Raw genomic sequence first — 26,703 nt, 5'->3', positions numbered from 1 at the left:
GAAAGAAAGAAAGAAAGAAAGAAAGAAAGAAAGAAAGAAAGAAAGAAGGAAAGAAAAAGAAAGAAAGAAAGAAAGGAAGGAAGAAAGGAAGAAAGAAAATGCAAAATTGACTCTTAGACAAAACACTGAGAGAATGGAGCATTAGCGATCTGCAAAACAAGAAATATTCAAGGAAGTTCATCATGACAAGAGAAATAAGACACAGAGAAATAATGTAAATAAGAAGCTGGGTTTCTCAAGCTTCTAACCAGAGGTACAATAATAATAATGATATTAATAATAATTTATTATTAATAATAATTGTAGTAGTTTATTACCATTGTGGATAACAAATTACCACAAATTTAGTGGTTTAAAACAACATATATTTATTATCTCACTTTCCATGGGTCAGTAGTCCAAGCATGGCATAGCTAGGTCCTCTGTTCAGGGTCTCACCAGGCTGCAATTCAGGTGTTAGACAGGCTGCTTTCTCAACTGGAGGCTTTACTAGGAAAGAATGGGCTTCCAAGCTCATCCAGGTTTTAGGCAGAATTAATTTTCTCATAGGTGTATGACTGAGAGTCCCAATGTTTTGCAGGTTATCAGCTGGAGGCCACCTGCAGATCCTAGAAGTCACACACTGTTCCTTCTCATGTGGGTTTCCTCAACATATCTGTTTGCCTTTTCAAGCCAACAAGGAGAATCTCTTGCTCCAGTCTGCTAAGATGGATTCTTACATAATAGAATGTAATCAGTGGGTGACATCCCATCACCTTTGCCAATTCTCTTGTCTAGAAGCAAGTCTCAGGTCCCTCCCATACTCAAGGGGAGAGGATTACACAAATTCATGGACACTGGGAGGTGAAAATTATTGGAGGGGTCACCTTAGGGTCTGTGCTCCACATTCTTATGACAAAAACCTGCTTCCTTAGGGAAAGGAAAATGTATTTAATTTTGCAAACATTCCTCCATCAATCTAATTAGGTCTTGGTAAACTTCATAGGGTGCATCCTGTCCAAGGTAAAAATCCACATGATTGTAGTGTGGAATCAACTTGAAATAGATAAGCCTGGTAATTTTAGGAAGTAAATTCTCAACATCTTTGAAATCAGCCACAGGGTCCTGTCCACCGCTCCACACTGCTGTTGGAACTTCCATCTTAGAAACGTTGTATAGGGGAGGTGTACGCTAAATAAAATTGAAGAGAGAGAAAAATAGTTTTCACAGAAAACCACACTATAGAAGTAACGTTAACTGTCAGTTGTTAAGCAAGTTCTTCAAATGCTAAAAATGTGCAATTAGTACATACTTAATGATATATAAAATTAACATGTTAAAAATACTTGAAAGTACTTTTGTGCAATAATATGAATTGTGGATTAAAAAAAGACAATCATTATATTCCTGATTTTCACTTTTGGGAAAAAAGAAAAGGATCCCAGAGTAAGAGAGGCTCTCATTTCTATGGGGGACCATCTTTCTAGTAGCACTTGGGTTGAGAGTGTATCCATTTCAAACAAAATATTGGATAGAATAAATATAAATACCCCTTCTTATATGCAGAAATCGGGGCTCGGTGGAGTTAGTAACACTTGAGAAGACTCTTTAGGGGGCATTGAGACTAATGTACAAAAAAGACATTTGAAAATAATGTTTAAAAGGAGCCAACCCGTTACAGAGAAATAGAGTGGCTATGATGCTAATCCCCTGGCAAGTTTCCCTTCTTTCTGGTAACACAACCTTTCTTGTGCTGATTCAACAAATCCCAAAACCCCAGTTCCAGAGTGGTCCAGGGTTATCGGTCCTGGTCAATTAGTCCTTCATTCTTCTGGCCGCAGTATAATTGTACGAGCAATGGGCACATTACTAAAATTGGGTCAGAGTTCTCTCGGGAACTTTTTACCAGAGCTATTGAGAAAATATTGCCATTTTCTTTGAGTTTGCAGTTAAAAAAAAGCTTCATGATATGCATTTTCACTATTGTAGTTATTATGGTGGCACTGAAATTGATTTTTTAAAAGTTTCCAAATTTCCGTCCATATCCTTGATTTGAAAAACCCATGTATCTTTGATGACTATTTGTTTAATTTAAGCTCAGTCTATCAGCAAGAGGCCAAAGCCATCATTGGATTTCCTTACATACTGAAAAAAATAATAATAATAATAATAACAACAACACCTATTTGCTTTAATATAGAGTTTTTGCTCCAAAAGTCTTCATGTATAATGTCAAGAAATATTTTGACATATCATTATCTGGCAGATAGGACTGCTTCTCCTTAAAGGTGATATTCCTGTCTGGAATATCTCTAATAATTCATGTACTTTTAAAAAATGCCTAGTAAATGACATCCCAAAGAATTATTAGGAAAATGTTAGTTCATTTTATGAGAGACAGTTAAGAAGCCAGAGAATATGCTTCAGAAACAAAATTATGTATCTTTAATTCTTTCTTTAAAATATGGTCTTAATTAAGTGCTGAGAATTTCTATTTTTTGAAAAGGAATAAGTGTAGTGGAAGAAGAACGGACTTTTGATCCACGAACTCCTGTGTCATATTCTGGTTCTTTATAAGCTAAATAATTTTGACAATTTACCTAAAACTCTCTGAGCTTCTGGAAAAATAGAGACAATAATATTTACCTTGGAAGGTCATTCTGAGGATCAAAAATAATGTTATGGTACATGGTAAGAACCCAATAAGCAACATCTGATCTATACAAAATATCTGGCATAGTGAATGGGGCCTAGTAGGTGCTTGATGAGTAGATACTATTTTTTAAATTCACTTGCAGTATGCAATTGTTTGATTATTGTTGATATTATACCTGGTGGAAGTGCCTCATGTTCTGATCAGGGTTTCCCCAATCAAAAGCTTGGAACTGACCAGAATTAATAGCCTATAATAAGATAAAAATAATAAACATGTTAAAATGATGCAAGAAAACAACATACATTTAAAGACAGTTAACAAAAAATTTATAAAATGGTTTGACATAATGTCCCACTCTTTAGCACATGAGCTAAAAGTCAATAAAGTTTAATAAGTCAAATAATAAAAATGATAAAAATTGATACTAATTCACAGAACTGACTTACAATCCTTTCTTCCCCTCTATACTTTTCCAACAAAAATCCTCAAGCAGTGATGGCTTTAAATATTACAATGTTGTATACATAGAAAATGTTTGAAAGATGCTAAATTGAGTGATTCTTGAATATCCTGGCTTCAGGAATTTATATATATATATATATATATATATATATATATATATATTTTAAAAAGGCACCAACTATACATTTGCTACATTAAAAAATGACTGCTATTATTATTTAAAAACTTTATGCCGTATCATCCTTGTCAGATGGTCTAGGATATTATGATTATATTCCTTATTCTTAAACTTTTTTGTTACTTTTGAAAGGAATGCTCACTCAAAGAACACCCTCAGGGCTTTCTGAGGTATAGCCTCTGTCTGTCTGTCTCCTGTCTGTAGAGCCAAGCAGCCCGCCATGTTGTCAGTAATTTGGCCATGGACTGAGTGGCTGAGACAGCGTATGTAACCTGTTTTCATTTTAAATTTTAGACTTCAGATATTAGAGTAGAAGCATTAATACTTCTAGGGGATCCTTTTTCTGTTATTTGCTACCCATGTTGGATTGAGGAGACAGATAATTTTTACTTTTACCTCAAGCACTTCATTAAATTATTCTCAGACTACTCCAAGGATTTTTTTTTTCCCCTTAATTTGAATCTCAGATTTTTTTTTCACATTGATTTCGTTCTGATTTTGTGTTTGAAATGGTTCCCCTCGTGATTTATATTGACAGAGGTAGTAGTCTGCAGCTGTTGAAATTCTGTAGGTTTTCAGCAATGAGAGGCAATAGAGTGTACAGTTAGGAACTTGGGTTCTAGCATCAAACAGACCTTGTTTGAATCCAAGCTTAATGGATTATTAAGTCTGTGATCCAGGCAAGATATGTAACTTCTATAAACCTATTGTCTCATCTGTGCAATGGAAATGACAATAACATTCTTCTTATAGGGTTGTGAAGATTAAATATGGTAATGCATAAAAAGCATGTAGCACCTGGGAATGGTCAAGAAATCACTCTTTTTATTAATATTACTACCATCATCACTATCATCATCATCTGTGCCTTAGCTCTCTACATAACTTATGACCAAGTGTTTTATCTCCCCACGCCCAGTTATTTCTATTCTGAAGAGAACTTTCTGTCAAAGGAGAAGAGATATCTTTAAGAAGCGTCAGCTGTGAGATGTGTAAGGGGTTGGTTATGACATCTGTAGAATGGGAAAATCAATGCCTTCAATGAAAGATTGTTATGAGAATTCATAAGAAAGAATGAGACAGAATTAAATCGTATATCTGGACAACAAGGACACATAGTAAGTGCTCAATAAATGTGAAATTGAAGTTGTATTTCCTGGAAAGGCATGCCTATCAGAGTCTACCTGTCTCCTCACCAGTAGGAGGCTCTGTGTCCAGAATATCTTTCTTCCTGTAGGAACTTGAAGGCTTATCTTCTGGGGGTGGAACTCTTCAAAGAATTTCAGAAATCCTCAACTAGTATTTCAGACTATCTATAGCAGTGATTCTCAACTTTAAAGCATGGAACAAATTTATCAGGGTGTAAGTTAAAATTCAAATTCCTAGGGATCTCAGATCCCTATTAAATGTTTTAAAGTATTTAAAACTCAAAATGTGTAATTAAATATTAAAACTTTGGGAAGAACTTTCCCCCCATACACACACTCATACATACTTGGCTCAGAAAGCTATACCAACAGAATTTGACTTGCCAAATATTGAGTAATATAGTAACAAAAATAACATAACCCTTAAACTGAGAGTAAAAACAGAAACAATCTATTTTAATCCCTCTCTAACATTTAATTTCCTCTGAATTAAGCAATATTTCCACACTCTGAAATCGCCCATATCCCAATTAGAGGATAAACAGATCTTTTTGGAATAGCCTGTATCCTGTTATATAAAGCTCTATTAGAGCTAATGATTTTGCAAAAGAGGAAACACAAGCTTTTCCTAAAAAAGGCAATTCAGAGTAATCTAAAGGTCAGAATTTAGTCAGAATACCTGGGAACCCAAACACCAGATACAGAGGACATGGAGAATAGACGGGAGTAAAGGAAATCAACATGAGTTGATGCTGATTCCAGAAACATCCACCTGACAGTAGCAGAACCTGTAAAACCCTGCAGCGAGCTCTCTTGGGAGTGCTCCTCAGGGATCTTGCAGAGATATGTGCGTGTCATATCATGAACAGGGAGCACGTACCTGGGCCCAGTGCAGCATATTCTGAACAGATGTTCCCGCGGGGCTTTGTGACAAATAAACATCTAAGCGACTCTGCAAAGTAAAAAGATTCTTACCTGAAGGCTAATCATATAATCACACCACAAGTAAATCTGAGTATTTTTTTCTCTCCCTTTCTCTCCTCTCTCTCTCAAGGAATAAACATGTACCATACCCTCTAAAGACATATTAACCAAAGAAGAAGCCCATCTTTAAGAACTTTTTTCTCCCTCATTTCCATACTTCTGTCCTGGGCAGTATCTTTGTAAAGCCCACAGAGGGCATCCTGCTGGTCAAAGATAAAAGGTAATGTACCTTTTCTTTCCAGCCTCACCTCAGACAGGTCTAAGAATATAGACAGTCAAGAGATAAAATTCCCAGTGATCTTCTCCTTCACCCTGTGATAAGTCCTAAGGGACATTCCCAGAAAGTTGTTCATCATGAAAGATTGAGAACAGATCTGAATGTTTTATCATGCCTTCTTAAAAATTTGGTAAATGTTCTGCAGGACTCTTTGACAGTTTGTGGGACATAATCCATCCAGTATTTAAACCTCTATTAATGATTAGATTTCTTTTTGAATCAAAAAAATCTTAATTTTTAAATATTTCCAACAGCATTTTGTTTGCTTTAGTATACAAGAGAGTTATTTTCCACCAGAGTGAGTATCTGAAAGATCTTGGAGCTTTAAAAAATATAGCTACTTATGAGCTACCCAAACCTATGAAACAATACCAAAATCTCTAGGGTTGAGTTCTGGACATGTGTAATTTTTGAAAGCTCTACAAACTGTACTTATGTATCCCTGGTTATGCTCCACTAAAGTAAACATCCTTGCAGGCACAGTAATATTCTATAATCCAGTCCACGACAGCGAGAGAAAATGGGCAATCTGACTATATAAATGTACAATGAGGGCATCCAACGAATGTTCTAGGATGTCATTTTGTGAAGTCTTTCTTTAGCAAACTCTTAGCCATGTTGAGAGGGTGTTTTTTGAAATTGTCTCTATTGAGTTTGCTTAAAGGTCTTTTTACTTAGCTCTACACGGTACACTTCCATCTAAGTGAAAGGCAAGCATGGTTTCCCTAGTAAATTGAGAAAGTAAGAAAGTCATGTGAAAGGCAGTGGCTAAGGCATGCTTTGCATAAAGAGCCTTTTATAAATCTTGCTTGAAATCAAGGAAAATATTAATCACCGCTATCCACTGAGGGAGGCAAGGGTCTAGGCAGAAGTCTGTGAGACAGACGGAGACCAACTTCAACTTTGTCCCACCCCTGGTTTCAAACCTGTCTGCACTCTAGCTGGGGACAGTAGCTTCGTCTTTTTCTCCCTCCCACCCCTTCGGGTCAGTTAGAGGTAGCTAAGAAAGGAAAGGCTCTCAGTTAAGTTGGAAAGGACTTGATAAGAACCTCAACAATTATCCCTCTCAATATCACTTGAACAGTGAGTCTGTAGCTGTTATTGAAGAGCCATTCCTTTACCCCTTTGGATAAAAGACATAAGTCGTTCACAAAATGACTATGTCCAAATCACCTATGAAAGTAGAAAATTGGTTAAAAATTAGATGGCTGGGCTCACTCCCTGAAATTCTGCGTCAGTAGGTCTGAGATAGGGCTCAGGCATAGCAAGATAAATTTCAAAACCATAGCCTAAGTGAAGGACTCTTTAATGGTGACACTTCGTCCAACAACAAGAATTGGTGAGAATTTTCAGCGGCAGAGACTTCTCAAATCCTCCTATTAAAGCAGGTGGACTCTCAGCTTTGGTTGGAACCCCTAAACATGCTAGCTACATTCTAGGAGACAAAAAGGAGACTTTGAAATGTGGTTTCCATGCAATGTAGAATGAACTCTCCTTACCTCTGTGCAACAAAACAATTGCTTTCCTGGATCTGACTACTTACACGTACCATGTTTAAGTTTTTTGGGTCAAATCCACTCCAAGTAAATAGAAAGTTGCTGCAAATATGATGAAATATCTTCTGGTTGCACACCTTGGTGGCAATGAATCGGTCAAAAAATATGTGAGGATAGAACATCTTGTCACCAAACAACATCTGCAAGATCGATTTAAGACACCATCAAGCTTTTTCCCAAGATCTTTTACTTGGAGTGTTTTTGGGGACTTCCCCTAAAAAACTAGTCCCCGTAGGAAATTGGTAAGCCTTTGGAGTCAGGGTTGCCTTGGTTTGATTCTAGACTCTGTCTCTTATACCTTAGGAAAGTATTTAATTTCTATTATTTAATAGAAATTAATTGAATAGAAATTAATTAAAATCTATTAAATAAATTTAATTTCCATTATCTTGAATTTCTTCAACTATAAAATAGAAAATTAATATGCACTAAATAGAACTGCTGTGTAGATAATAGGTCACATTTAAAACGCACTAGTGCAGAGGGGAGTAGGCAAAATAGTGGAGTAGGAAGACCCTGAGTTCATTTCTACCCACAGGCACCCTAAAATCACATGCTGTGATCTCAACCACTACACTATACTGTCCTTGATAAACTAGGGGGCACCAGAGAGAAATTTAACCTACTAGATTAAACCAATCAATCAATCAAATCAGCTCTTGCTGTATCTATGACTGAGGAATGACATGAGAGACAAGCCCCTAAGTTAAAAAATGAAGACCTCAGGGTAGAATGGCAGCAGAGTGAGCACCCTGAACCTGTTGGCAAAATTGTACATCATCAGTAAACCTACATGTGTACCTCGAGCATTCCTAGATGTTTGTAAAATGTTATTTGTCTCAAGCTGTCTTCTCTTGAAATCAATGGAAATAGGGCTAGTTTTAGTTACTACAGATTTAAACTTGGGGGAAAGTTGTCACATACCTTGATTACTTTTCTGGAAAGAGTTGTTAATTTTTTTATAGGAGTTTGGGTGTATTTCACAGTGGTGACTGGAGCCAATGCAAAAAATATCTTAATCCTTTTAGCCAGCTCTGGATTAGTAGAGAATGCTATGAAAGCTGAAAGGGAAGAAGATACTAATTCATAGATTTAGAACAATTCTTAATTCACTTTAAATTATAGTAAAAGTAGTTATATTTAAAAAATAAAACAAAGAAACTCAGAGTAAGTACCATTTTTAGGGAAGGATTTTTCAATTTCTGAAGGTGGAACTGGCTAATTCGGAATAAAGTGAGTTTCCTGTCCCTGAAGGATGCAAATCTACTTATAGAGAATGTTGCAGAAAGGGTTCAAACATACAGTGTGGGGGCTTCCCTGGTGGCGCAGTGGTTGAGAGTCCGCCTGCCGATGCAGGGGACACGGGTTCATGCCCCGGTCTGGGAAGATCCCACATGCCGCGGAGCGGCTGGGCCCGTGAGCCATGGCCGCTGAGCTTGCGCGTCCAGAGCCTGTTGCTCCGCAACGGGAGAGGCCACAACAGTGAGAGGCCCGCGTACCGCAAAAAATAAAAATAAAAAATAACATACAGTGTGGGGCATGTCTAGGTAAACTCCAAGGGCCATTCTAGCTTGACGATAGTCTTTGGTATCAGACAAAACTGGGCTATAATTTTGGCTTCCCATTTGCTAGCTATGTGAAAACTTGGGCAACTTAACCTCCCCTGTATAAGTCTCAGTTTTCTCTATCTATAAATATGGAAAATAGAATCCTTATAGAATAATTCTTTTGAAGGTTAGATTTTATATATATATATATATATATATATATATATATATACACACACACTTTCTAACTGGCTTTATCACCATTAGAAAGGATTCCTAAGTCCAGCCATTTGTAAAATATGGATGACAATGCTCTCAAATAACTGGTGTAAATGCTGTTGGTATTGTCAAGGTCTCTAGCTGAACAGAGAACAGTGAAGAGAATGGAGTGCCTTATGGCACTGCCAACGTAGCCCACCCACACACATCTAGCCTATCCCAGCACCCACTGGGAACTGACTAAAAGTCGCACTGGTTGTGACATATAATCACTGAGATTTGTAATTCTCTGCTTTTTTTTTAGTGTCCCTCACTAGACTGTGAGCTCTTTAAGGGAAAGATACATACCATATTTATTTATCTTTGGTTCCCCAGTATCTAACCTGGTGTCTGTCAAGTGTTGTTGGGTACACACATGAATAAATAAATAATTGTTTCTCTTTCAGGCTTATCCATCAATCTCCAGATCTAGTCCTGGGGGGAAAATCCCTAAGTCATCCACACTTTATTTATTTGCTCTTTAGAAACCAGCCAGCCAAGATTGTTTCCCAGCTCAGAGTCCCCAAGCTAGAGACTGCACAGAGGGAAGAAATCCTGACCCCTTTCGTGAATATGAAGAAGATCCCCTGACACTCTCAGATCACACCTGCCCCAAACACACCAGTGGTGGTGCCTTGGGAGTGGCCCACATAGTAGAGTCGCTCCTGTCCAGTTTTCTCTATGATAAAATTGATTGTGGCTGGAAGGTCATATTTAGCCATCTCATCCAAACTGCCAAAGAAAAAGAACAACAACATTGGAAAAAAAACCCATCTCATTTTTAGGCTTGCAATACTTAAACATATTCATTGCAGACCTAGATGTTTAGCTTTTGTTAAATGTAATACCGGAATCAATACGTGATATCATGCGTCTGTGCAACTTTTGAGAATATCACCTTGATTGCAAGAATAACTTTGTTAAGAGACTGAAATCAGAAAAATCTGACTTGCAAAAGCCTCCAGAGGCTTTTCACTTAATTCTATAGCAGATTTACCAAACTCCCGTGAAAAGAAAAGTTACCTGGAATGCTTATTTTAAAAACAGAATAAAACAAAGAGACTTGCAGACTTCAGCCCAGACAGACTGAATCAAAATGTCCAGGGAAGAGGCCTGGTCATCTGCATATTTATCAAGCGCTTCAGGTGCTTCTTTCCTGTATGTAGTTGGGAAAACACTCATCTAGGGAATCATGATGTTATTTGCAATTGTGCCATGACACAACTGCCCTGGAGTGTGGAATTAGGGAATGCAAATTGGCTTCCAGGAATGAGGCCAAGGAACAAACAGCTTTAGTGACCTTCAAGGAATGGTTCTTAGCTCCACTACAGGTGCCGGGTTTGCCTCTGTGACTCAGCTGGCCTAACTTCTAAGGAAGACAGCGTCCACAGGGGCTGCTGGTAACTCAGCTCCAGGGACAGATTTCAGCACCACCAGCCTATGGAGGGTCGAGTTCCTTTACTACTCAGTGAATTGGGGTGTCATCTATGCTAAAGGGCTTGGCTCATCTTGGCTTATGAATCCTGTTTCCCAGGATTTTCAACCAGAACCTTGTTTCTGGTCCCATTTCTTGATCAGTTTCATTTTTCCTCTTTAGTAAGGGTACCAAGTAAATTTCTGGGGTGCACACTGACAATATGATGGTCCTGGAATTAACCTTTCTAAAGTTGACCTTTACATCTTGATTTTTTTTTTCTTGTGTATATACTTTACATACACACACGCCAAGTGGAGTATTTAAAACAACTCTTGAAGCAATAATAAGGGCATTTCTTCAGAGCTTGTGAAGAAAACCTGCGTAGAAAAAGAAATGTCCATTTCCTTCTTGTAGATTCCATAGTGTGCATTTGGACGGAAAGGGAAAATTCAAAGAGCAGTCAGCCATATAAATGAGCAATGTACACACTTTATTCATTGGTAGTATTCCCCTTACCTGAAGGCCCAGTATTCTGGTGATGTGGGTGACAATTTCACGTGTCTTCTGGACCAGATGTTTCCCCGGCTGTTCCCCATCCATACATCATAACAAACATCTGCCAGAAGGAAAGCCAAGCTGTTGTTGGGCAGGTTACAAATCCAGTTACTGGCAGAGGCAATTAAGCCATGCTGCAGATACACAGCAGGCTTTGCAGCTGCAAAATACAAGTAACAGGAGTTTTTTATATGAACTTCCTTGGTGCTTACAAGAAAATTCTTTTTCCTGACTCCCTGCAATACAGAAGGAAAGTTAAGAGATGAAATTTGGCACCAGGCAAGCCGAGGTTCTAGGGTTTTGAACTACTTCTGAAGCTGGGCAAGTTATTTATCTTCTCTGTGTCTTGTTTTTCTCTTTGCAAAATCAGAATTATGTGCAGTGTATTGTATTGTTATACAGCTATTGGAGTCAGATTGCCCTGATTTAAAATCTATTCTGCTACATGTTAACCTCTTTGTGCCTTAGTTAACTTATTTTGTAATGGGGAATAATAAAAATTGCTATCTTATAGTGTAGTTATAAGAATTAAATTAGAATTAAAATACATAAAATTCTGTCCAGCACAATAAATATCTGCTCTACAATTATTCACATTAACGACATTTTATTTCTCAAAAAGCATCTGGTGACAAAACTAAGCTTTTTCCAAGATAATAACAAAGACAATAAAAGTGTCATTTATTGAATGTTTCCTGAATGCCTGGCATTATGCTAGTTAATTTGCATTGTCAGAAAGCAAAATGCAAGGTTTTAAGTGAAATTTACACAAGGTAAAATTGTTAATTTGACGTAAAAATCCTACTCACAAGTAGAATTGGAACAATTTGACTAAAGAAAGAGAAAAAAAGAAGGAAACAGGGAAGTGGTGCTGAAAACACAGAGAAGAGAAAGAGAAGTGACTAGGATATTTCTGTCTTTTATAAATGGTCTGTGATGCTGTGTTGGTACCCCAGGACTTTCCCTTAGGTCACCTTTGGAGCTAGACCAGTTTCCTGAGATTGAGTAGGCTAGATTGGCCTCTCAGAAAACCTCAGCCGTCTGGAAGTGAGGATAAAGTTTATATCCATTAATCCATCTTTTGAGGAAAAAGAGAAAGAAGAGGTGTTACTAATTCTGCTAAATTAGAGCCAAAGAGCTGTCATGATCCATAGCCCCTTTCTAATCTGAGCCCTTAGGCAGCTTCTCATCGCAGAGACAGCTTTCATCGCATGCCTTTTGGCAGCTACCTGGCAGAACTGATAAGATAAAAGTTTGTGGAAACAAAGTTCTTGTGAGTATTTCCAAAGGTAATGGAGTTATTTTAGGGGATGGTCAGTTCTATAAAGTGAACAGCACCGTTCCACCTCTCTCTCTTTTTTAAAATCTAGATTGTCTCTTTAAATAACTAACCCTTCTGATACTGGAAATTTTCGTTATACAATGCTCCAGAGAAAAAAAGGAGCTAAGAAATGAGAGAAGAAAGCAAACAGTTCTTGCTAAGTGGATTCCTCTCTTCTCTATAGGTATCAACCTATATTGTAGGGAGCTAGAAATGGCTCTAACTGCATTGAAGTATAGAATTAATAGGGTTAGATTTACTTTAAAAAATAAAATCCCAGTGACTTGCATAGAGAACTAATTACAAATGAAATAATCCCAGTGAGAAAGTTGTTGTGGTAGCTGGAGCACAAGATAATGGTGAAGTTGAAGCCTGGACTTGAGCAATATTGAAGCTGAGAGTTTTCAGATTAGAGAGAAGTTTGGAAGGCAAAACTGATAAGTCTTGGTTATTGGCTGTGTATAGGAAGTGCGGGAGAGAAAAGTACCAAAATGACCCTAGAGTTTTGGTTTTTAAGCCTGGAAAGTGGTATCTCTAGAGTAAGACCAAGTTTTCTTTTGTTTCTGTGTTTGTTTGGAAAGAGGACAAAGTGGTGGAGGAAAGGAAAGAGTAAATAGTGTATGTGAAAATGCTTTAAAAACTCCAAAGTGTTACGCAAATGAAATAGTAGAGGTGGTGGTGATGATTTGCCTCCACTTATGGAAGGGAATAGGCTCTATTTCAGAATAAAAGCTTCCCTGCTGCTGTCGTCGCATCCAGGAATCTCTCCTTAGGCACTATTGCTTTCATAATGAAATAAATCCCACCTGTTCTTGGACATGCTCTTCCATGAGGAATCCTGTAAATTCCGAGGATATAACCATCTTTTGTCACAATGTCGTATTTTTCATAAGGATAACCCCAGTAGGAAATAATCTGGCTCTAAAAAGAGGAAACGGAAAGGTATACTTCATGATGTAATCTCCTGATTTTTATACCCACATTTCAATATAGTACTTTAAGTCACAACCTACTGTTCATCTCTGTATCGGAACAGAATGTAGCAGGAAAATCAGGATAACTTGAGGAGGGTTTTAAAAGGAGGATGCATGCAAAGGCATGGGTAAGGCAAGGCGGTGGGTTTCCATACGTGCTGGTTTTCTTGGCCTGGTATTATTAATGCACTCTAGTTCACTCCCCAAATGTTTGATGGAAAATGGCATGTTCATCTTACGAAGGAAACCATACGGCATTGTGCAGAACCCTATGGCTAGTGGCAAGTGAGTTGTTATCAACCTTAGACCTGAAGGGAGATGGGAGAGAGTGGTTACAAGACCCTGCATGAGAAAGTCAAGTAAAGAGGGCCATATTGAGAGGGGCTGTGACCTTTAGCAGAGGGAGGCAACTTGCCCAAGATGACCTTATGGGCGGAACCAGGGCAGTAAACCATCTGGTCTCACTCCTCTCCCACCTTCTGATCTCCTGCTCAATATGTCCATTGGCTGAACTGAACTGAAAACCAAAGGTCAAAGGAATTTAACTGACCTAGTTCTTACAGGGCAGAAAGAAAGGTGTAAAGACTAGAGAGTGGATCTAAAGGGGTAAAAACAGAAGATACCTCATCCACAGATATACAAGGAAGAGGGGAACTACCGTTTATTGGTCATCTTCCACATAGAAGATGGTTAATACCCCTTGTTTTATTAATCCATATAACAGGTCTTTGAGATAGAATTATATCCATTTTATAGTTGAGAAAACTGAATTTGAGGGAGAATAATAATCTGTCCAAGACTGAACACTAGGAAGAGATAAAGACAAAATTTAAGTCAAAGTTAGTTTAGCACCAAAGCATATGCTTTTATGATAGGATTATGCATTTTCCCAGGCCGGGCACTCACAAGAGGTGTGCACATATTGTGCAACTATATAAAGCACTGGTTATGAGAGCCCAGACTCTAGAGACAAGCTGTATGGCATTGAATTCCAGCTCTTCCTCTTATTAGCTGTGCAGCTTTGGGCAAGTTACTTAACTCCTTTGTGCTTCATTTACTTGAACTGCAAAATAAAGATAATAATAGTATCTCTTCACAGATATGTTGTGATGATTATACACACAGTAAGTGCTCTATAAATGTTTATTATTCTTCTTATCATTAGAGAATAGCCAAAAAGCAGCCAGACCAGGGAGGAAGAAAGTGTCTGTGAATGTGGAAGGAGGAGGAAAATATTTTCATGGAATGTGAGCTCAGTAGTGTGGTAGAAGCTTAGGAGTACCTGCTGGATACTTTGGGGAGAGAAACAAGAAGAGACACTAATTAAAAAACATCGACAGTTCCATTCTTAAAGTTCTAATACAAACTTGGGTATGGGTGAGGACTTCAGGGTGCACAACGTACACAAGAAATTGTACATTTCCATTGGAATGAAGCATTTAGCAAACATTTGTCATTTGTCTTGTTTTTGTTTTTGCCTAGATCTGTTCCGTTTCACTTTATTCCAGTCCACTTCTGGTATGAATTCCTGCATGTTAAGACACTTTTGTTTATAAGCAACCCAAACCAAATCTGGCTTACTAAACTGAAAATGTACATGGATATAGTTCACAAATTAAAGGAACTGCTCTAGAAAGAGCCTCCGGAAGAGCTCAAGTATACTCCATAGAGATCATCGGTAGGAACTCATGAACCTTCTCTTCAGGAAACCACCATGAGATGGTAATTCAAACTACCAGCAAAGGAAGTATTACTGCCCCAATTTGGGTCAGGTCTTTCAATTCTTTGGTTAGTTAGCTATGCCAAGAGACAAGGGAGGAAACACAAATTTAATCAGTTCAGAATTTTTAAAAACTAGACAGGCATACCAATTGCATCTAAAATGACAATAGCTTAATAATTCCTTCTCTTAGTTTTTTTCCTTAATGAGTGACTTACAATATTCATATTAGCTTCCGGATTTGTTGAGCTTCCTTCATTTTGACTACCATATATAGGTCCAAGAAGAAGCATCCAGCATGTTGCTGTTAAAAGCTGCCACATTTGGAATCTGCCTGGGAAAGGAAATATTAATATATTTGTCATCAAAGAGAATTCTACAAGTGAAACTCAGTGTAATCTTTCTATAACACTACTGAGAGAGGGAGTAGAAAGATGTTTCTAGGTTGTGTCTTAACAAGTAATATACTTAATTATTCAAGACTCATCCCATGAAAAATCTGAAATGGTGAATTTTTAGTAAGAAAAAAATGAAAGAAGAAAACGAGGAAAGAAGAAATGAAGAAACCAACATCAATTAAATCTCCAATAGATAATCAAACAAAAGGAGATTTATAATTCACAGAAAAATGTAATGGCAAATGTATTAATCAAAGCACCTTTAGTATCTCTAGTTATCAGATAAATTAGTACTCTTCTGATGGTGGGAGTGAGCATTGGCACAACCTTAATGGAAAGAGATTTATTAACATGCATTGTGAATTTTAAAATATTTATACCCCTCACTCAGTATAATTCTATTTCCAAAAGTCTATCCAAAAGAAAAATATATATATACAAGCATCATTTATAAAATTATCCCTTATTGTCTATCTTAACATAGGGAAATTTGCCAAAATAAGACATTGATAAAATAAATTATGGGGAAAGAAGAAAGGAATTATTCAGCCACCAAGTATTATGTTTTTGTGTGATATGTGAATTCCTATCATATAATATTAAGGGCAAAACAATGTCACTTGTACATACATTTTGATAACAAAATATAACGAGAAAAAAAAGGACTAAGCATCAAATTTTAATTATGGTTATATCTAGGTGGTAACTATTTGGGTGATTATTTTCTCATTTTTAAAGAATTCTCCATACTTTCTAAATTTTCTATATCCAGTATTTATTTATCATAAGAAGGAAGTTATTTTTCAAATAGAAAATTGTGAAAATTATGGGGGGAAAAAGATGACATGTATTCCTCATTTGGCTTTTTTTTTTTTCCTCATTTGGCTTTGAAACTACTTCAGTTTAAAAACAAACAACTACTTTGTTGTAAGGCAGAAGCTAGCACACCATTGTAGAGCAATTATACCCCAATAAAGATGTTAAAAACAAACAAACAAAAAAACAAACAACTGCAAAAGTAACAGAGGGGGACATTTTGCAGGAGACTTCCCATTAACTACTATATAAAATGAAGATCTTCAAATTATGTTAGAAAACACGCTATCTGCTAATCTGTTTTATTTTCCTCTAGAAAGGGATAAAGACAAAATTTAAGCCAAAGTAAGTTTAGCTCCAAAGCAAATGCCCTTATGACAGGATTATGCGTTTGCTTAGGCCAGGCAAATAAGAATTGTGTATATATGTAGTCTTCTCTTGGTATCCGGGTGAGATCAGTTCCAGAACTCCCCCACTTTCCTCCCCCATGGAAACCAAAATCCACAGATGCTCAAGTCCCTTATGTAATTGTCATAGTATTTGCATATAACCTATCCACATCCTCCTGATATTTTAAATTATCTCTTTATTACTTATAATATGTAAGTATTATAATGCAATGTAAATGCTATATAAATGGTTGTAAATATAGTGTAAATGCTATGTAAATAGTTGTAACACATGGAAAATTCAAGTTTTGCTTTTTGGAACTTTCTGAAATTATTTTTCTGAATATTTTCTATGTGGAGCTCACAGATACGAAGCGCTTAATGTCTATTGTGGGGTTCTGTAAAGCAGAATAGTCACTTCTCTCTCTTCTCTGTGCTTTCAACACCACTTCCCCTACTTCCTTTTTTTCTTTTCTCTTTCTTTGTCAAATTGCTCCAATTCTACATTTTGAATAGATTTTTATATCAAATTAACATATAAGAGAGATGGCAAATCTCACCCTGTAGGAAATGGAAGGATTTTTCAGACTATGCCTTCACTATTCTGTTACAGAAAATTCCATGAGCTCCTCTCTTGGATTTATCATAATCTCTGTTGACTATATGTATTAACATAATTAATTTATACCATAATTAATATGATTAACTATATATGAATTAGGTAGTACATATGTAATTTTATATTAATGTAATATATTTATATATAACTAATATTGATTAATATAGCCAAATTCTGGTGAAACTCTATTATAATATGGTAGTGATAATAATACCACCACAATAATTATTGTTACTATTACAACTTGTTTTGAGCACCTATTATGTGCCAAGTAAAGTATCAGACATGATTGTGATTACCTCATTTTATTCTCAAAATAATCCCAAGGGATAAGAAATATCATTCCAATTTTATTTCCAATGAAACCTGGTCTTGAGTTCAAGTCATTTGCCTGAGGTCAAAGAGGTAGTGATGGAGGCAGGATCTGAACTCAGGTTGTCTGACTCTAAAGGAAATGCTCTGAATCGTCATGCTCTTAACCACTCAGTCCATTCAGAATAGACATACTAGGGTTCTCTGCTAAGCACCTGGTTAGTGTTACCTGTGGCCTATACACCACAGCGATCATAATCACCATTAAAATCAATATAGACTTTTAGAACCCACCCCAGCCAAACCGGATGAGCATCTATGGGGGTGTGGCCAGGGATCTGCATTTTAAACCCTCATTTCAAGGGATTCATGTGCATTCCCAACCTGTGAAAGACAGACTGACTGGATTCCTTGAGAGGAGAAAATGTTTCATTCTCACTTTTGTCTCTCTGAGACCCAGCATGAAGGTTTTGAGAAATGAAGCATTATTGCCTGCCATATCAGTAAACAAAGGATGTCACAGTCATCAGCGACTGCAGCCCTTCAATGGCAAGCAGGTGAGTCCTGAGGGAACTCAGGAAGGAAACAAAGAATACCTGCCATCTAGCAGGCATCAGACTGCAGCCACTCCAAAAGTGAGCCCTGAGGAAACTCAGCATGTGAAAACACAGGATCCTGGCCCCAGATAGCTGAGGTGCATATCAAAGGAATGATTTCAGTGAGTCCAGACTCTTGCATCTTCCCATAAATAGAAACGTTCTAAATTCCTTAACTTGAGAGGTCTAGTTTTCTTTCATTAACAGTTTCTTTTGTTCCTACTACCTGCTCTTTGTTGCAAAACTCCTATATATCCTACCTCCCCCCTTGCCTCCTAGGAGCAGTTTTCTCAGGGTTACTTGATATGCTGCCTCCTGGGCTTGAAGTCCTCAGTATGCCCACTTAATAAAACATAACTCTCAACTTTTAGGTTGTGTATATATCTTTTAGTCGACACTTCCTATAAATGTTTGCCAAATAGACAGATGGATGAAAGAGAGAATGAGTACATCATTTAATCTTAAAGACTATCCCAAATTGACTCACTATTTTGTATCATATCTTTCTTGCCTGCTTTCATTTTACCCCACTGCATTGCTACTCTCTTTTTGACAGCGAGAGCTGATTAATACCTTAGTTCAGGTCTGTATATTACAGGACGGTAGTAGGGCAATTTAAAAAAATTAGTCTTTTCTCTCAAGACATTTACAATTTAGATGCTCCAACATCTGTTGAGTGATTGATACTTGAGGCCTCTGGGTTACAATCATTGGCAAGTGACCCTGGGACCCCTGAGTTAGAGCAGATCTGACCCTTGAAGGGCAGGCTGGAGAGCTTGTGTGGTTTGTAATGATGCAGGGAGGAGGGCTGTGTGCTGCTTATAGGAAGAGCTGAAGTCTAGTCCCCAGCGATGGAACAAGAATGTGTACTAGTCATGACACTTTGTATTTTGCAGCCATGACATAAAGCCCATTCAGCTGCCTTTGTTTTGTTCTTCTGTGTAATGGATCTGGGTGTGGAAAGGTGACACACCCAGGCAAGAGGTGTCTCTGTGTTATATTTTCTAAAGAGTAGCATGTTCTAACCAAACAGGCTTTGTTCAAGCACTTCTCACCAGGGCTGTGCTTACCTGTGCTTTCTAGGCGTGTGTTTGTAATAGGGAAGAACAAATCTGACTCCATGTTGGATCTGTTTCTTTTACTTTAACCTTTGCTTTCTGTTGCTTTTGTTGCAAGTTACTGTAATCACTGAAAGGATGTTGTCTATAGCTATAAGCATGCATAATGACCTGTCTCAGGGAACCCTGCCCCCTCTGCCTGAATGTTAAACTAAACTACCTTTGTTCACCTCACAGGGAAACATCCTGACCCTGCCCACCTGTGAATGGCTGCAGGAAAGAAGAAATTAACACATCCCCTCCCTGAGTCTGGTGAAACCACAAGATATTATGCAAGACTTATGGCCTTTTTACTTTACCTGCTCACCTCCCCCATCTCTGTTCTATAAAAGAAGCTAGTATCCAGACCCTGGTAAGATGGTTCTCTAGGACTCTAGTCTACCATCTTCTCAGATGCCTGGCTTTCTGAATAAAGTCGCTGTTCCTTGCCTCAACACCTTGGCTCCCGATTTATTGGCCTGTCGTGTGGCGAGCAGTGAGCTTGGACTCTGTAACATGTTTACCTGCTCTGCCTGATCTGAGCCTCACAATATTTATTATCATTGTTGGGTAAATCCACCTGATTCAGGCACTTCTACTTAATGATACTCCAACAATCCTCTAATCTCTTTGACCTGTTTCTAGGATAGCTTCCTGATGAATGATCCTACATTGACCTCCTGCTGATTCACACTAATGTATATATGTATGTTTGACTAAGAAGAGAGAAGACGTCGTAAATTCCAGGGGACTTTTAGTCCTTAAAGAGGAGACCCTTATCTTCAAGAACCCAGACTAAATCAATATAGATTTATTTATTATAGGTTTATATATATATATATATATATATATATATATATATATATAATCTACACAGACTATATTGCTTTATTACTCTAAAGCATTTCACATTGCTTTCCTATAAAACATGACTCTCATAAGATGCTATTTGTAAAAAGAACTCATGGAAAACATACATTACAATATTTAGACATAAATATATGTTTTTTAGACTATATATATGTATATATACAAGCTATATACATGACTTGCTTGGAGAGTCTTAAATTACAATATCATAATTAAGACTCAATATGGTCCTGCAATCAAGACTCTGTTTAACTTATTTAATTTACTTTTCCATAGTTTTATTTGCTCTTAGAATTTTATCATTTGAATAACACCAATTAAACATAACTTGACCCATATTTTCCAAAGAATACACTTGGGAAATTCTAGTTTGATATTTATTTCTTTTTCTATTCATTATACACTGTGATGAAAGTGAATTAAAAGGACTTCCCTGGTGGCGTGGTGCTTAAGAAACCTCCTGCCAATGCAGTGGACACGGGTTCGAGCCCTGGTCCGGAAGATCCCACATGTCACGGAGCAACTAAGCCCGTGTGCCACAACTACTAAGCCTGCACTCTAGAGCCCACAAGCCACAACTACTGAGCCCACGTGCCACAACTACTGAAGTCCATGCACCTAGAGCCTGTGCTCTGCAACAAGAGAAGCCACTGCAATGAGAAGCCCTCACACCACAAGGAAGAGTAGCCCCCGCTCGCCGCAACTAGAGAAAGCCTGCACGCAGCAACAAAGACCCAACACAGCCAAAAATAAATAAATAAATTTATTTTAAAAATATTTAAGGAAGAAATTGTTACAATTAAGAAAAAAAAACACCAAAATACTAAGAACAGTGTTGTTATATTTACAGAGTTTTTAAGAACATCCTTATCTTATGTCCCAGAGGTTCTGCTCAATAAGTTTATACTATGAGGATAAATTCTCAGTTTGAATGTGGAGGAGAGCCCTTTGTATAAAATTACTTTAATGCTTGTTATTTATCATAAAAAATTAAAAACAGATTTTTAGTTATAAAGCATTGCTTAAATAAACTATGTTAATTAACTTTTGTAGGTAAAGCCATTAAAATGTATATGAAGACTATATAATAACATGAAAACAAACTTGTAATAGTATGTTAAATGGGGAAAAAATTATTGTTTGGAGGAAGGGTTAGTCTTCATGCTAGGGTATGCAAAGACTTTCCACAAATACATACACACATAACTAGTTTTTAAAATATCAAATTCTAGATCTTTTACTCTCATATATATTCTCTCCTAAAATTCATATGGCCCGAGATTTCTAACTTCAAGGAGGTTCTCGTTTTCTAACTCTACTTTACAAAGGTAAGGTGACACTCTCTCCTCTTTTGAATCTTAACTATGGTGAATTGTCCCAGGTTGTAAAAAATTCTGAGGCCCCTCACAAAGGAACACTTCACAATATTGACATGGGTATTGGGAAAAGGAGAGTTTAATCAGGTATCAATCCTTTTTCAAAAGCAACTATCTCTGCAAATCTTGTAGTTTCTAATTCTTTGCTTTCAAAACACTGAAAAAAGATCTACTTGAGTTGTTAGGAGGTAAATCATTAAAAATTGTTTTTGCAGATGCATCACTGTGATTTGTGATACAGAGCTTCGAAAAGTTCAGAGCGGAATGGCATTAGGTAAACATGGTTTTTCAGCAATTTACATCTGTCAAATAAATGGAAAAGAATTGATTCTAAATTTTGTGTCATCTGTGAATAAATAATAATTGTCATTGGGTGTATGAATTAAAAGGAAATGTTTCATTCATGTCATTAAGAGATTCATTGCTACTAAAATTTGATTTTAATGCTTAATAATTATTCATTGAACTTTTAATATATTTATGATCCTTTGACCAACTGTATTCTAATAAAAATTACAAAGACAAATCATTAAAAAATTAAAAGAAAAATGCAACCTTATAAGAAGTGAAAACAATTTAAATTTTAATGTATATCCACTTTTTAGTTCCAGAGAAGAAAGATCAATTGATCAATAAAAGACTTTTTAAGCATATAAATAAATGACACTAGAATATATATTTATGGAAATATATAAAACACCTGTAAGAAAAAAGTGGAATGGAAATATGAATTCAATAAGAAAGCAAAAGATATAAAATTTTAATCCATTAATTAAAATATTTTTTTCAATGGATAATCTTGGATATTAAAAAACTACTCTATTGAATATATTTTTTAAATTGTATAAAATTTCAATTTAAACTGGCAATATTTGTGAGGTACCTTAAAGTACATCCTTTGAAACTATTTAGAATTATGATAAAAATTTTTCATACGTCAGCCTAAAAATATGTAAACATTTATAGAGTTTTGCAAAATTTGTTTGGGCCTATAGTAGTAAAACCAAATTTTAAGTAACTACAATTTTATTTTTTGAATATCTCAAACAAATAAGCAAATCAAAAAAGTATGATCTTCAGAAACTCTGGAAGAATTACTGCAAAATGATAATGGTTATATCCAAATAGTAGGAATAACAATTTTCCTTCTACTAATTTACTTCTTGGTTACATATTTTCCTCAATGACTTTATTAGTTTGAATTATTCTCACAATAAAAATATACTAAAATATTTATTATAGTGAATATTTATGATATAAAATATAATAATATACTTACACTAAATAAGAATACTTAGAAATAATTAGCTGTAAATTTAAATGTAGTGAACTCTGAATAAAGGTTCTAGATGCTTATGGGGCAAAGTCCACAAGTTTTAGTATTTCCACCTTGTTATAACCATTTTGGCAGTTCCTCATAGTTTTTCTTAATAATGAGATTTTTGTCAGTGACACAAATAACTGGGTTTGCCAGAAGCCTGCTGTCTGTCATTTAAAATATCTTGGCCTCTGACACAATTTCTCTTTCTAGCTGACACTTTTAATCTAAAACTGATTAGGGTGTTTACAAACATTTAGATTCTGTCTTGCCCTTACCTCAGCATCCTTCACAAAACTCTGATATTCTCATCTGTTACCAAAGTATAGTGACTCACAAGTTTACACAACTATTGGTAGCAAAGTTAATCAGAATCTAGATTTAAATTACTTCTCTGTTTTCTGAATTCCCCCAACCACAGAGTGAAAGAGTTAATGAATCAGGAAGATTAATGAGGCTGTGAACAAGTGAAAGAAAGAAAATGATTGCACAATCAGATGTCCAGGCCTGAAAATTTCAGATTTGAGGATTAAGTATTTTTGTATCAAAGGAAGGAGTAGGCAGCTGTGATAGGATCTTCAAATAGCACTGAGAGACTTTTTAGAGCCCAGAGCTATTGCTCTGTGCTCCAAACCCAGAGGCATCAGAAGACAAAGGAGTACCAGGGTGAATGGGGAAGAACAGACACAAAAGAGAAAAGAAAAATAAATAGCAAATATCTAGAAGGCACTAATTTTCATGGCTCTTCTACAATATTAAGGAAGAAGCACTTGTTCTGCTTGGCAAAATAGCCTCTGAAAGATTGCTGCGTTAAAAATTTTAATATAAAATAAATAGCAAAAGAAGAGCTGTGGAGGAAATAAAATTTCCTTCAATTTTTTTTAGACGTAAGATAGGCCAATGAAGAAATATTAAAGCAAGCTGCTTTATAGTAAAATGACTCCTTTAATATCATATTCCTATCCCCAAATTTAATTCCACACTATCATATTTCCTGCCTGAAGTGTTGTGTGCTAAAGTGACTATATCTTTGATATATGTGATTATATATCTTTTTCAGACAAGAGGAAAATCTGGCGACAACTTCTTTCTTAATTCTGGAAACAGAAAATAAAGAATAAGTATTAAAAAAAAAAAAAGGGCTTCTCTGGTGGCACAGTGGTTGAGAGTCCACCTGCCGATGCAGGGGACATGGGTTCGTGCCCCGGTCCGGGAGGATCCCATATGCCGCAGAGCAGCTAGGCCCGTGAGCCATGGCCGCTGAGTCTACGTGTCCGGAGCCTGTGCTCCGCAACGGGAGAGGCCACAAGAGTGAGAGGCCCGCGTACCGCAAAAAAAAAAAATTTTTTTAAATAATAATAATAAAAAAAAGAATAAGTGTATTGTAAAAGCAACCAAACAAAAAATAACAACCTTTTGACTTTGATATATAGAATTAAAGGACCATCATTTGATCTCTCAACGTCTTGGCCAGGGGATATTAGTCCATCAGGTTGGCTCATCCTCATCTCCCTAGACTTGAAGGCAGGTCTGCAATTATGAGGACTGGAAGAGCATGTACTCTTAAATAACATCAACATTAATATGAACCACTTTTTCACACAACACTCAGCAAGGCTATTCATTATGAAGCAGCAGGAAGGAAACGGCAGGTACTTCACAAATTATAAGGGTCCATCAGCAGGCATATCACTTAGTACAGTGATTCCTGCCAATTCCTGCCATGTTTCCCTGCAGATGACCTTGCTCCTAAGAAAGAATATTCAGGCTCAAGGCCATTGGAATGAGACAATAAAGGGCTTTTTGAAAACGCTAAACATTTTAAAAAACATTATTTAAATATTATTTCCCAAAGTCCTAGATGCAATCCCAAAGAAAGATCTCTTAAATTCTTAAAAGTATCTTTCACTAGTATTTCCAGGTATCGATATGTGATATCACCTCTCACTGAGATTCAAAAATAGCAACGTCTGCTTTGTTAACTGCTACAGCTTTCTGAAAGGGAAAACTCATCTTAACATGACTGGAAAACTCTCCAGTATATCTTCTCCACCTGGAGTGGTCACATTCTACTCTTGCTATGTTTTCTATCAAAACACGATGTTCCTCACAAACAAAGTTCTGTACCTCCAAATATTTTCCATGTCTCACAGACTCTGCAAATAGATCAATAGTCATTACCCAATCTCTGAAGTCTCCGGGCATCTGTCTTCAAGTCCTGGGAGCTTCAGATAGATTTCAGCTCCTTTCAGAGACAGCTGTCAATAGAGCATGGTCTGTTTGATACAGCCCAGAACATGTTGCAACCAGGAATTTCTCAACTGGAGGCAGATTAATCATGACTTGAAAACCAGGAATTTCTCAACTGGAGGCACATTAATCATGACTTGAAATGCAACACATGCTACCCAGACAACATTGTTAGGTGAGTTCTTAGTCAGTGATGAAAAAAGAGTTGTAACGGACTAAAGTCCCTGCTCCTGCCAAGCCAGTCCCTGAGTTGTGTGCTTCAAGGGCTAAATGGATTGAAAGCTTCTCAGCAGAATGTAGACTCTCCATTCAGAAAATGATTTTCACCCAACAATGGTTGCAATGACCCAGTCATATAAGCATCGCTATAAAGCGCCTAAACCCCCTGCATCATCCAACTACAACACCTGTAATGCTATTCATTCTCAATTACTGTTTTAGCTTTCCTAAATTTTCTCTACCTTGCTCTATAAATTGCATATTAGAACTGGCAGGAAACACAGAACATGTTGTTTCCAATTCTTTCAACTAGAGCCTAGAAAAACAATGTCTCATTTAAGATCTCCACCTAGCTAAAGGCAAAAAAACAACCAAACACAAAACAAAACAAAACAAAACAAACAAACAAGAAGAGTTTTTCTCCTACTCTCTAACCAGTCTCTTTCCTACCATGTAAGCAGCCCCTGTGTCTGCACTGGGCAGAGGAGGTTTGGTGTTAGATAACCTGTAAAAAATTTTAGAATTGCATAGATTTCTATTTTCCACTTTCATGCTTACAAGAGTGCAGATCTAATTTGCTTAAAATAAACCAACCAAACTGCTAAAATGATCCAAAATTAACGTTTGACATGTGTAAAATCATCTGAAGAGGAGGAAGAGAATTCGGAATTATTTCCTAAATTTTCATCATTGATTCAGGAATACCTATGTCAACTTAACTCATAGGAGATGGCTGCAAATAGTCTCAGAAGTTGCATTTTGGTCAGGCAGCCAGAACTTAGTGGGAAGAGGCTGATTTAAAACACCTTCAAGTTTTTCTGGATTGTGTCAATTTGTAATTAGATTGGAGTCGATTTGATTCAAAATTGTAGTTGGAATTGCTTCTGTTACTCTAATAGTTTCAGCACTTTAATTAAAATTGTTTAGAGATTTATTTGCTTTATTAGAAAAGTTTTGTACCCCTATGGTTTTAACAGTCAATTACACTTTCAAGAAATACCTTCTGCTAACATGTCATTTTGAGTCTCTAAAAGAAAAACAAAACCAAATGGAAAGACAGTACATACGTTGGCGATACATAGGCAACTGGAATCCAGTCTATGCTAGAAAATCAGATTACTCTTGAGCAAAAGAAATGGGAAGGTAAGGTTTCCAAGTATTGCATAGTTGATGTTGAACATCTTACCAAAAATTTTCTGCAGTGCATCCTTTGGCAAAGGAAATCCACATCATTGTCATTGGAAAATTTTTATAGTGAATGAGCTATTTATCCATGTAAGGGCACTCTACTGTTTTGTTCACTCTTATCTCGTATAATTTGCCTTTAATCTTTGTCTCCGATCTCCACTCCTACATTTTCAACCTCCGTTTTATGCAAAAGAGTCATTGTAACATAGCATTGTATATGAGC

General features: G+C 36.6%; 1 protein-coding gene across 5 annotated transcripts; it reads right to left on the bottom strand.

Annotated features, from left to right (window-relative positions):
- Nucleotides 1-343: 343 nt before the first annotated feature.
- On the bottom strand, nt 344-25,128 carry LIPK (lipase family member K). Of its 5 annotated transcripts, none has more exons than XM_027111942.1 (10): nt 25,010-25,128; nt 15,251-15,366; nt 13,145-13,259; nt 10,979-11,177; nt 9,668-9,777; nt 8,165-8,301; nt 7,234-7,380; nt 5,304-5,375; nt 2,811-2,882; nt 344-1,170 (listed from the first exon to the last, which is right to left on the bottom strand). In XM_027111942.1, exons 1-10 carry the CDS (start codon nt 25,026-25,028, stop codon nt 931-933), a joined length of 1,227 nt encoding a protein of 408 aa, XP_026967743.1. In that variant the 5' UTR covers nt 25,029-25,128; the 3' UTR covers nt 344-930. The 5 variants fall into 5 exon arrangements, with proteins under 5 accessions (XP_026967743.1, XP_026967745.1, XP_026967744.1 ...); XM_027111944.1 differs by having other exon boundaries at nt 15,251-15,362; nt 25,010-25,034; XM_027111943.1 differs by lacking the exon at nt 25,010-25,128 and adding an exon at nt 24,237-24,364.
- Between the last annotated feature and the right edge of the window lie 1,575 nt (nt 25,129-26,703).

Source organism: Aethalodelphis obliquidens, unplaced genomic scaffold (genome assembly GCF_003676395.1).
Source record: "Aethalodelphis obliquidens isolate GAN/ISIS:26980383/991018 unplaced genomic scaffold, ASM367639v1 scaffold11, whole genome shotgun sequence".
Taxonomy (NCBI): Eukaryota; Metazoa; Chordata; class Mammalia; order Artiodactyla; family Delphinidae; genus Aethalodelphis; species Aethalodelphis obliquidens.
Note: the sequence above shows the minus strand (reverse complement) of the source record. Positions and strands in the feature narration are given on the sequence as shown.